Source organism: Acinonyx jubatus, chromosome E4, assembly GCF_027475565.1.
Source record: "Acinonyx jubatus isolate Ajub_Pintada_27869175 chromosome E4, VMU_Ajub_asm_v1.0, whole genome shotgun sequence".
Classification (NCBI taxonomy): Eukaryota; Metazoa; Chordata; class Mammalia; order Carnivora; family Felidae; genus Acinonyx; species Acinonyx jubatus.
The window spans coordinates 27367299-27377980 of NC_069395.1; the positions used below are offsets into that span (position 1 = coordinate 27367299).

The following is a 10682-nucleotide window of genomic DNA, read 5'->3' on the forward strand; positions in this document are numbered from 1 at the left end:
ACAATTTTCCTTTCTTGTGCTGTCTGTAATATCAGAACAGTGTATAATCCCCTAATATTTATTGAACCCCTAATGTATGACAACACTTCGTAAGGTGCTGGAAATATGTCGGTCCCTACCCCACGGAGCTGAAATTTTAGTCAGGAAACAGAAAATAACTGACTACAAGATGGTTCAGACATAACCATTGTGGTAAGTGCTAACAACAAGCAGTGCAGGGGCGCCTGGGTGGCTCAGTCGGTTAAGCGTCCGACTTCAGTTCAGATCACGATCTCGCGGTTCGAGCCCCGCGTCGGGCTCTGGGCTGATGGCTCAGAGCCTGGAGCCTGCTTCCAATTCTGTGTCTCCCTCTCTCTCTGCCCCTCCCCTGTTCATGCTCTGTCTCTCTCTGTCTCAAAAATAAATAAATGTTAAAAAAAAATTTTTTTTTTTTTTAAAAAGCAGTGCAGAGTCAGGATGTCTAATGAGATTGGGTTATCGGGGATAATCTTGGGAGCCATCTTAGAACTGTGCCTATAACAATCTCTGAATAAGTTAGGAAAACCTAGGTGAAGGGTGGGTGGAAGGATGGGAGACGAATGTTCCAGGCAAAAGGAATGGAACTTGCAAAGACTACGAAGACCCTAATAACATGATTGTTCAAGAAAATGGAAAAGAGAGTCACTGAAGGGAAGAAAGCAAATGGAGTCTGTCACCATGTGAGGAAGAAAAGCTAGAGAGGGACCACTTCTTTTAGGGAGTCTGGAGGCTATGTCTGATGTTTATTCTAAGAACAATGGGGAGCCAAGAATGGGGTTTTGGGGGTTTTTTAATGGATTGGAGGCCCAGATTATTAATTCCCCTAAAGCTGGTCTGTGTCTTGTTGAATTCTATATCCCCAGTGCCTGAAATAGTGCCTGAAACATGATAAGCACTCAGCAAATGTGTTCTGTGATCGTTTTTCCCACTTTCTATTTCTTGGATTCCCCCTCATTTCATAATCCAGCTGCTCCTGCCTGCCTCAGAAACTTTTGTTAGCACCCCTGTTGAAATCCATTGCCTGACCTCCTGACTTCAATACCCACACTAAATGCTCATATATCCTTCTTTGATCTACCCTCTAAAAGTAAGAGATGCTCCCTCTACCATCCTGAACTATAGCTTTCCACCCAGACAGAGCCCCCCATCTCAGGAGGAGAAACAGAACTCCCTGATAACAACTACCCACCCTCCTACTTATCAGTAGGACCCCTGGGAACTACTTCACCCAGGACTATCTATAAGCTTATAAATTCCTGTGCCCTTTGGACACTGGGCCCCAAATAATTTCTACAAGCAGCTTATTGTAGTGGTTAGGAGTGCAGCCTTCTCAATTTTTCAGTAAATAAAATTTGTAAGGGAGAAAAAAAGGCAAGAGAGAGATGGAGGGGAAATCTATACTTTAAAAACACCTAAGAGACAAACAAATCTCGATGGATGGACTTTATTTGGATCCTGATTCAAACAATGCATTTACAACGTAAACCAGACAAAAACAGTAGAAAAAGTAGAAAGCTATAGAGCACTATCTCTCAAGAATATGGTTGTGAAAACTATCAACAAAATATTAATCAAATACAGTAATATGTAAAAAGAATGATACACCAGAACCAAGTGGGGCTTATTCCCAGGAAAGCAACACTGGCTCAGTATTAACAACAACAACAACAACAACAAAACATAATCCACTATATTATAGTGTAAAGATGATCATAACAATTGATGAAGAATAAAACATTTGATAGACTTCAGTATCCATGCAAGATAAAAACTCCGAGAAACCTAGGAATAGAAGGGAACTTCCTCAACCCGATAAAGGGCAGCTACAAAACACACACTTATAGCTAACATCACACTTCCTGGTGAAAAACTGAATGCTTTCTCCCTTAGATGGGAATGAGGCAGTACTCATACTGGAAGTACTAGTTTGTGCAATAAGGCAAGTCAAAGAAAATGGATATGGACTGGAAAGGAAAAAATTAAACTATTCCTATTCACAGATGACATGATTGTCTGTATAGAAAATTCCAAGAAATCTACCAAAAACAAACAAAATAAACCTCTTAGAACTAATGAATGAGTTTAGCAAGATCACAGAATACAAGGTCAACACAGAGAAATCAACCTATTGCTGTATAATAAAGTACAAGTAGAAATCAAAACTTTAAGAACAATAGCATTTAAAATAGCACCCCTCCATTATGGCCTGAATTGTGTCACATCTCCCCCTCAAATTCATATACTGAAATCCTAGCCCGTAGCCTCAGAATGTAACTGTATTTGGAGTTAGTCTTTAACTCTTTTTTTTTTTTTTGAGAGAGAGAGAAAGAGTGTGAGCAGGGGAGAGGGGCAGAGGGAGGAGAAGGAGGAGAAGGAGGAGGAGGAGGGGGAGAGAGAGAGAGAGAGAGAGAGAGAGAGAGAGAGAGAGAGAATCTTAAGCAGGCTCCATGCTCAGCGTGGAGCCCAACATGGGGCTCAATCCTATGACCCTGGGATCATGACCTGAACCAAAACCAAGAGTTGGACATTCAACTGAATGAGCCACCCAGGCTCCCTTGGAGATAGAGTCTTTAAAGAGGTTGTTAGGGTGATCCCTAGTCCAATATGACTAGTGAACTTATAAGGAGATTAGGGCACAAACACACAGATGTATAAGACCATGTAAAAATATAAAAAGATGTCTGTAAGCAAAGGCAAGAGACCTCAGAAGAAATCAAATGCAAATGTCAATCTGGTTGGGAAACTGTGTATGAGAAAGAACAGCCATCTTGGCAAATGTGTAGCCCCAGTGGCTGTCAGTGTCTATTTCTGACTCCCTTTGTCCCATTTTGCTGCCAACAGAGCTTAGTTCTAAAACCCTAACTGTTGGCGCTATCTTCTGAGCCATTATAGTCGCTGACATCTATCGAGTATTTTGCTCTGACAGACAGTACACTAGGCACATTACACATCTCATTTAAGCCTCACAACACCCCTATGGACTAGACACAAGATAATATATATCCATTTATAGATGAGGAATTGCAGAAAAGTTAAGGTCACAGAGCCAGTAAGTGCTGGAGGCAAGATTCTTATTCTGTACAGTCTGCCTCCAAAGCCCAGGTCTTTGACCCTGAGGGTAAGAGAACCCAGATCAGGACAAGAAGCTTGATTTGGACCCATAGGAAGCCACTGAGTGGTACCGAAGGCCTGGTGCTGTATGCAAAACCAAATGGGACCGGGAAATGAAGTTGCCATGCCACACTCCTCATTCCTAAAGAAGACCCCGCCAGACTGTTCAATGCTGTTGCAGTTCAGCCTGTTGAAAAACTAAGGTGACTCTAAAATGATTAATTTCAGCCTTTCCTGCTCAACTGGCTCAATGTCAGACAGCCTTCTGTTTAGTATTCCAGACTCAGATTTCTAGTCCCCCAACTTGGTGTGGTTCTACATTTGACAGGACTCCCCTCTTGCTCGGGGTAAGCGGATCGAAGTGGCGGGAATAGGAGGCTGGGGAGGGGAAGGAGGGCTGGAGCTGCGGTCTTCATGGATCTTGGGTCAGTCTGGAGGTTCCTGGGGCCCTTGGCCACCAAGCCTGAGAGCAAAGGGGTGGGGCGCAGAGCCACTCAGCCCGCCAGCCCCACCCTCGCCAGGCCCCGCCTCCTGCCCGCCCCGCCTCCTGCCCGCCCCGCCTCCTGCCCGCCCCGCGGCGCATTGTGGGATCCGTCCGCGGGCCTGGCGGTGGAGGACGAGGTGCTCGGTCATGGGCTTCCAACCGGTGAGACCCTTGCTCCGCGTCCTGCACCAGGGGACTCCGCCCCATCTCGTTCTGGGCACTCAGCTCCGGACCTGGGGCTCTCGCCGCCGATCCCGTTCCGCAGGGCTCTACACCTGCCCTGGAATCCGGGGTCCCGGTACCGCACAGTCGGGCTTGGGACCCTTCCCCGGTTACCTTTCTGGCCGTGAAAGGCTCTCGCGCTGGAGCTCGGGAAAGCCATCCCTGGGGCGGCTGGTCGTATGGGACAGTCACCACCCACTCCCCGGGTTCTTCCCCAGCATGATGGTCACGCTGCCTTCTCTACCCACAGAGCCCAGTCCTGCTGGCCTCCCTGGGGGTGGGGCTGCTGACCGTGCTTGGCCTGGCTCTGGGCTCGTACTTGGTTCGAAAGTCCCGCCGGCCAAAGGTCACTCTCCTGGACCCCAATGAGAAGTACCTGCTGCGACTGCTAGACAAGACGGTAAGTTGTAGAGGAAAGCCCGGGTAGAGGAGGGACCATCCACTGTGGTTGGGATGCCCCAAAGCACTTTGCAGCACCAGACCTGCCTGGTGAAACGTGTGTGTCATCCATCCTCCAGACTGTGAGCCACAACACCAAGAGGTTCCGCTTTGCCCTGCCCACCGCCCACCACGTTCTGGGGCTGCCTGTGGGTAAGGAAAGTGTGGAGTGGGCTCCTTTCCCTGGTATCCTAAAAGGGTGATTCCCCTTCCCTACCCAGCTTGGATTGGTGAGGTATCACTGACCACTGGGCCCCTCCAGGGTGTGGCTTCTGTGCCCCTAGACATCGTTGACACTCACTAGTTCTTCCTCCTCCCTGCAGGATTTGTTTGTATTTCCCCCTGAGCAAACATTTATTTTTTCCTCATTGCCCAGACCCTCAATTCTCCTGCTACTGCTAAGGTCCTGGCAGTAGTTGACAAGAGTTTCTCCAATGGGGGGCTTCTGAGGGCCCTAAGGGGCCCTCCCTGCCTGCTATCTCATTGGAACCACTCTAGGAAGCAAGACATCTTTGTTCTCAAAACTCCTTGAGTATTTTGAAAGGTGACAGGAAGGCTACACGTCCACCAGCAGCCCTTATGTAGCTCTACACATGGTCCCCAGGCAAACATGTCTACCTCTCTGCCCGGATCGATGGCAGCCTGGTCATCAGGCCATATACTCCTGTCACCAGTGACGAGGACCAAGGCTACGTGGATCTTGTCATCAAGGTAAGTGGGTAGGAAGGAACCCCAGGAGCTCCTTATCCCTCTCTTTCTGGAATTTGTAAACTTCCAAGATTTGTTTGATAGCAGGAGACATGTGTCCTTAGGGCATATGAAGAAGGTATGTGGACTGGGGACGATAGCACATGTGTAGTTCCTGCTCTAGCTTCAGCTCAGAAGCCAGTGACATTCCAGATAAAGTGTTTTCCATTCTGTCTTACCAGGTGTACCTGAAGGGTGTGCACCCCAAATTTCCTGAGGGAGGGAAGATGTCTCAGTACCTAAACAGCCTGAAGATTGGGGATGTGGTGGAATTTCGAGGGCCAAGTGGTTTGCTCACTTACACTGGGAAAGGTAATGGCCCCTCTTCTCCCTGAGCCTGTCTCCCACTTCTCCAGTACGCGTAGTCCACTTGGCACACTGCGGCCGTGCGTGTGCATGTATGTGAGTACGTGGGCAAGGGCCAGACCTGCCCTTTAAACATAGCGCTGATATTTTGGAAAGGCATATTTCTCAGTTCCGTTTGCCACAGGGATCAGCTCCCTACCCACTGGAGCTCACCAGCCATGACTGCTGTGGAGATGCCTAAAGCAAACCTATGTCTCTCTTTCCCTCCCCCGAACGCTTCTCAAGTTGAGCAGTTTAGATAGCCAGACACAGCTTTCATCCCTGCCCATGGGAACAGCTGTGTGCATTAGCAAGCCTCTGGAGCTGCTCTGTGCCACTTGGGAAAATACATTCACACCTGGCCCCATGCCTGTCTCCCTCACCAGGGAGTGACGGTCTGCCAGAGGCAGCTAATGACTCACTGTGTGGCCCTAAACTGACTGGTACTTAATAATATGGGACGGATAGTCCTGGCCCCATTGTCCCTCAAGTGTATCATTGTCAAGGCTGGCTCAACTCAAACCTCCACCCAAGCTCCAGGATCAGATTTCACTGCAGCTGCTAAACCGGCCTGGGACACATCTTCAGTTCTATATTTGTTTTCTTAGTCCCCCATATTGACTTTTTTCTTCCACCCCTCTCTTAACTTGACTTTTCAGGGAATTTTAGCATTCAGCCCAACAAAAAATCTCCGCCAGAACCCCAAGTGGCGAAGAAACTGGGAATGATTGCCGGCGGAACAGGTGTATATCACTTGAGGGGCCATTCTCTCCCACCATTATTGGTTGTTGCCATGAAAACGCCCAAGTGACCCTCAGAAGGTTTGGTAATCATAGCCAAGCTGTTAGTCGGGGGATTCCTGGTGATGCTTAGAACTCCCTGATATCTGGAAAACAAAATCATAATCAGGTAGAAACCAAAAAAAATTAATAAATAACGAATTTTTTTTTAACTAATAGAATGAGAGAAATAAATCATGTGGGTTCTCCTAAGACCTCAAATGGAATGAATCTAATAATTTTTAGGTGAGAATGGAGAAGCAGCTAGAAATAGGATAGGCAAGAAGGAAGAGAAAGAACAAACAGTGAACATTTCTAAATATTAGACACTATGCTAGTCACTTTATGTGTGTATCTATGAAGTAGATATTAGTCTTCCCCTTTTACAGATGAAAAAAATGGAGGTTGCGAGAAGTTGAAGGGTTTCCACAGGGTAAACAGTAATGACCAGAGGTAGGGTTAGTTTCTAACTCTGTCCACTTCCAAAGCACATGCACTTAACCCTCAAGTCCAGTGTTCCAGAACCCTCATCACTGAATCAGTAGGTACTTACAGTTATCTGTGACATTTGAGTCCAAGCCTCCAACAGACTTTCAGAGGAAGGGTCTTAGATTGGTTCCTTGGAAGGATTTCAACCGTATGATCTTTTTTTTTTTTTTAATATATAAAATTTACTGTCAAATTGGTTTCCATACAATACCCAGTGCTCATCCCAAAAGATGCCCTCTTCAATGCCCATCACCTCCCCTCCCCTCCCTCCCACCCCCATCAATCCTCCGTTTGTTAACTGTATGATCTTATGCGAATATGGAGCATGACCACAGTGCACCTACCAGACATGATGTTGAGTGTGGGGTCAAGGGCATCTCTGTCCAGGAATGTCAGTGCTCCAGGACACAGGAGAGGATTCGAGGATCGGGATACTAAAGGAAAAATGGAGCGGGGTGGTGAATGGGTAGAAAGAATTAAGATGAGATGTTGGTCAGCTCAGGAGCTGGGACAGGGGAGGGTCTGCGGCCATCCTGTCTCATGGTGGGCTGTCTTTTTGCAGGAATCACCCCAATGCTGCAGCTGATTCGGGCCATCCTGAAGGACCCTAAAGATCCGACCCAGTGCTCTCTGCTTTTTGCCAACCAGGTTGGTTTACTTTTCTCACACCTGGGTCTTTAAAGCTCTTGTGCAGGCAGCCTGAGAGATGCGGCACCGGCAGGCAGAGCTAGTCCAGAGCCTGTTGTAGCCTTTGCCCAAGGTCCCCCCTGCAAGGTAGAGGACCCTCTACCACCGCAAGGAGGACAGAGCATGGGGCCAAATTCCTTCCCTGGCCCCCAAGGAAACATGAAAAGGACACATTTAAGGAACCGAGTCCGAAGCGTAAAAAGTTGCTCCTTGGGTTTCCTTTGTGAAATATTTCATCTTTATTCCTCCATACTGTGTAAATAAAGGCCGTTCCCCTCTCTTTGCCTCACGCTAACTCTCTAAAAGCCCTGATTATTCCCTAGAACTTTGGCTCTCTAATCTTGTCCCGGTTGGAAAGTTGTCAGAGCGGCGAACTTTTTGTACGTGGGCCTCATGAGGTTCCTAGAATCTTTGCTTCCCCGTTCATTTCAGACTGAAAAGGACATAATCTTGCGGGAGGAGCTGGAGGAACTGCAGGCCCGATATCCCAGTCGCTTTAAGCTCTGGTTCACTCTGGATCACCCCCCAGAAGGTACCCTCCCCGTTCCTGGACACCCCCAAATCAGGGCCTTCCCGCACTGGGGGTTCTGATTTCAGTGAAACAAGCCCTCCCTGGTACTGCCACACTCCCAAGTGTGAGTGCAACAGACATGGTGATCTCCTGGGCCCTTTCCTTCTGGTTCCTGTTTTCCGGGTGGGTGGCAGGCATGGCTGTGAAGCTGAAGCAGGCTGAGTCTCCCCGTCTAGCTGCTGCTACAACTTGAGACCTTCTCTGGAGGCTCTCCGGGCCCTCCCCCTCCTCCCCGCCTCATGGTACTCCGCCCCTTGTCAGCTCGGGTCTGGTCTGGAATGTCTGCTCTCTCTTCTCCTCTGTACTGCAGATTGGGCCTACAGCAAGGGGTTTGTGACTGCTGACATGATCCGGGAACACCTGCCCGCCCCAGGGGATGGCGTGCTGCTGCTGCTCTGCGGGCCACCCCCCATGGTGCAGCTGGCCTGCCATCCCAACTTGGACAAACTGGGCTACTCACAAAAGATGCGATTCACCTACTGAGCTTCCTGCTCCGTGGGCCTGTGTCCCTGGTCCTGTTCCTTGCAACTGTCCTCAGCCAGTACTCAAGTGCTATAAGCCCTAGCTTCCTTTCCTGGCAGTGTCAGCCTTTTTGTCTTACTCTGGAGCTGAAATCTGGAGGATACCTGCAGGAATGACATCCTTGTAGCCATGGAAGAGGGCTAAAGCTGAGTCGTTCCCTGAAAGGGCCCCCCAAATCTCCCTGTGATAGAAGGTCCAGGTCAGGCCCGTGGAGACATCTCTTCCATGGGTCAGAAAGAAGGAAGCATGTACCTTCGCTGCTTGTACTGACTAGTTCCTTGATAGCATCACACTCTGTGTCTGTGATGAAAGGAACAATCTATGTAATGGGTTTTACTTAATATTCGGTGCTTAACCCACAGCAGATTCTGTGTGTGTGTTAGTGAGCGCAAGTTGAGCAGCCTCACAGAGGTGGTCTCCTCAAGATTGCAGGAAAGGAGAAAATGATTTCTTCAGACATCAGAGAAGGGAATCTGAAATATGTATTTGTGCGTCTGTCTTTCCCAGCCCCCGCCCAGGCTGGAAGGAAATGGCTACCCACAGTCTAAGACTGCCGCTTGTGGCAGAGACCTCTGGCTATGCAAATAAATGGGGCTAAGGCCCCCGTGTTAAACCTACGGGGTTGTTGTGTCTGGGGTCCTTGTTCCTAAGGCTTTTCATGTCTGCGAATCTGGGGAGGAAGGATTTCCCAGCACAGAATTCCTCCCAGGTCTTCCAGAGAACCTTTGAGCAGTGGTACCATGTGCTGAAATTTGACCTGGCCACACACTCAGTGATCACTTAACAGCTGTCTCAGCAGAGGCAGGAGCTCAACTTCTCCCTGGAGGCTTCTAAGGGAGGGGGAGGAGAACCGAAGTTAGAGGGGAGGCTTTTTGAGCCCAGGTACGATCACAGTGGTCCCTCGGTTTGGCCACTCTTTCCCTTCCTTCTCTTGGCCCTCCCTTCGCCAAACTTACCCTTCAGGGTACCTGGCAAACAAATGAAAGTATTGTCTTTCTGTTTGGACGAGAAGCTTTTCCCCTTTAAAAAGTAACCTGATATCACCAGCCCCAGCCAGACTTGTAGGTGCCTGGATAGGCGTGGCCACCCCCAGGCCCATCTGTCTTAACTGCCCTTCTCTTCTGCTCTGACAATCCACCCACTTCTCCCAGATTTGGACTAGGGCAGCTTCTTCCGATCTTCTTTGTTAGTCCCATTGGGATAGAACAATGAAATGGCCTCAAGAAGAAGGTCGGCACTGCTTCTCTGCATGGAACTATGTGTTGCTTTCCCTGGGGCCCCAAAAGAAAGGCTTGTGGGACCCCCAGAATTCACCCCTCCATATAGCAGAGTTGTCAATAAATTGTTACGAGTATTCCATCAAACATTTCTCGATCAACTCGTATGTGTATGCCACTGTTCTCTGTGAGATACACCTGGCCACCTCACCTCCAAAAAGAAAGATCTTGCACAGGGATTGTTAGGCTCAAATAGTGAAGCAGTCCAGCAAAGAGCATTTCCCACACAGAAGCTCACCATTTCTTGTCTTACGTGGGTTTCTGCCTCATTCACTCGACATACAAACAGGATGTATTCTAAGGACCTGCCACCTTCTAAGCACTGTGCTCGTTCCTGAGGACACAATTATGACCAACGCTGGTCTTCAGTCCCCAAAGAACTCAGTCTAGAGTAAGATAGGCAAGTGATAAACATTATAACACTGTGTGCAGTGTGATTAATAGCATAGTAGAGATACAAGGTGCAGATGGGAAGGTTTTGGAAAAGATTCAGAGAAGAGAGAGACATTTTTGAGTTAGCTATGTAACACATACTGTGCAAAGTACTCGTCTATATAACTTAATCCTTATGATAATCCTGTGAGTCTAAGATTAAGGAGTTGCCAAAAGTCAAAGTCGGTCAGTGGCTGGCAGAGCCAGAATGTGAACCTAGGATTGTCTCAGTCCAAAGGCAAACCCAGAACTGAGCACTGTAAACTGCTTGGATCTTGCAGCAGAGAATGGGGGGAAGGGCAATCTAGCAGAAGGATCAGCATTTGAAAAAGGCTGGAGGAATGAAAGAGAAGTTCGCATTTGGAGAACTAGAAGTTCTTTGAGGCCTAAATGCCAGAAGGAAAATAGAGGAGGAAGAGTTCTGAGAGTAGGTGAGAGCCAGCTGAGAAAGGCCTTTGTAACACTACCGGGAAGAGATTTAAAACTCAATGCTGTGGGGGCGGCCGGCTCTGGACTTCAGCTCAGGTCCTGGTCTCACGATTGGCGGTATCAAGCCCTTT

At 48.3% G+C, this 10682-nt stretch overlaps 1 protein-coding gene across 1 annotated transcript; it reads left to right on the forward strand.

Moving 5' to 3' along the window:
• The first annotated feature begins 3631 nt into the window (after window positions 1-3631).
• On the forward strand, window positions 3632-9030 carry LOC106972467 (NADH-cytochrome b5 reductase 1). Its single transcript, XM_015069477.3, has 9 exons — window positions 3632-3775; window positions 4086-4235; window positions 4354-4426; window positions 4878-4984; window positions 5203-5332; window positions 6025-6108; window positions 7196-7281; window positions 7753-7852; window positions 8202-9030. Exons 1-9 carry the CDS (start codon window positions 3761-3763, stop codon window positions 8372-8374), a joined length of 918 nt encoding a protein of 305 aa, XP_014924963.1. The 5' UTR covers window positions 3632-3760; the 3' UTR covers window positions 8375-9030.
• Window positions 9031-10682: the final 1652 nt, after the last annotated feature.

Bases quoted from the DNA above. Each gene is read 5' to 3' on its own strand.
- LOC106972467 (XM_015069477.3), top strand. The intron at 6,109-7,195 runs GTGTATATCACT...GTCTTTTTGCAG, and splicing joins AATGATTGCCGGCGGAACAG to GAATCACCCCAATGCTGCAG. The intron at 7,282-7,752 runs GTTGGTTTACTT...CGTTCATTTCAG, and splicing joins CTCTGCTTTTTGCCAACCAG to ACTGAAAAGGACATAATCTT.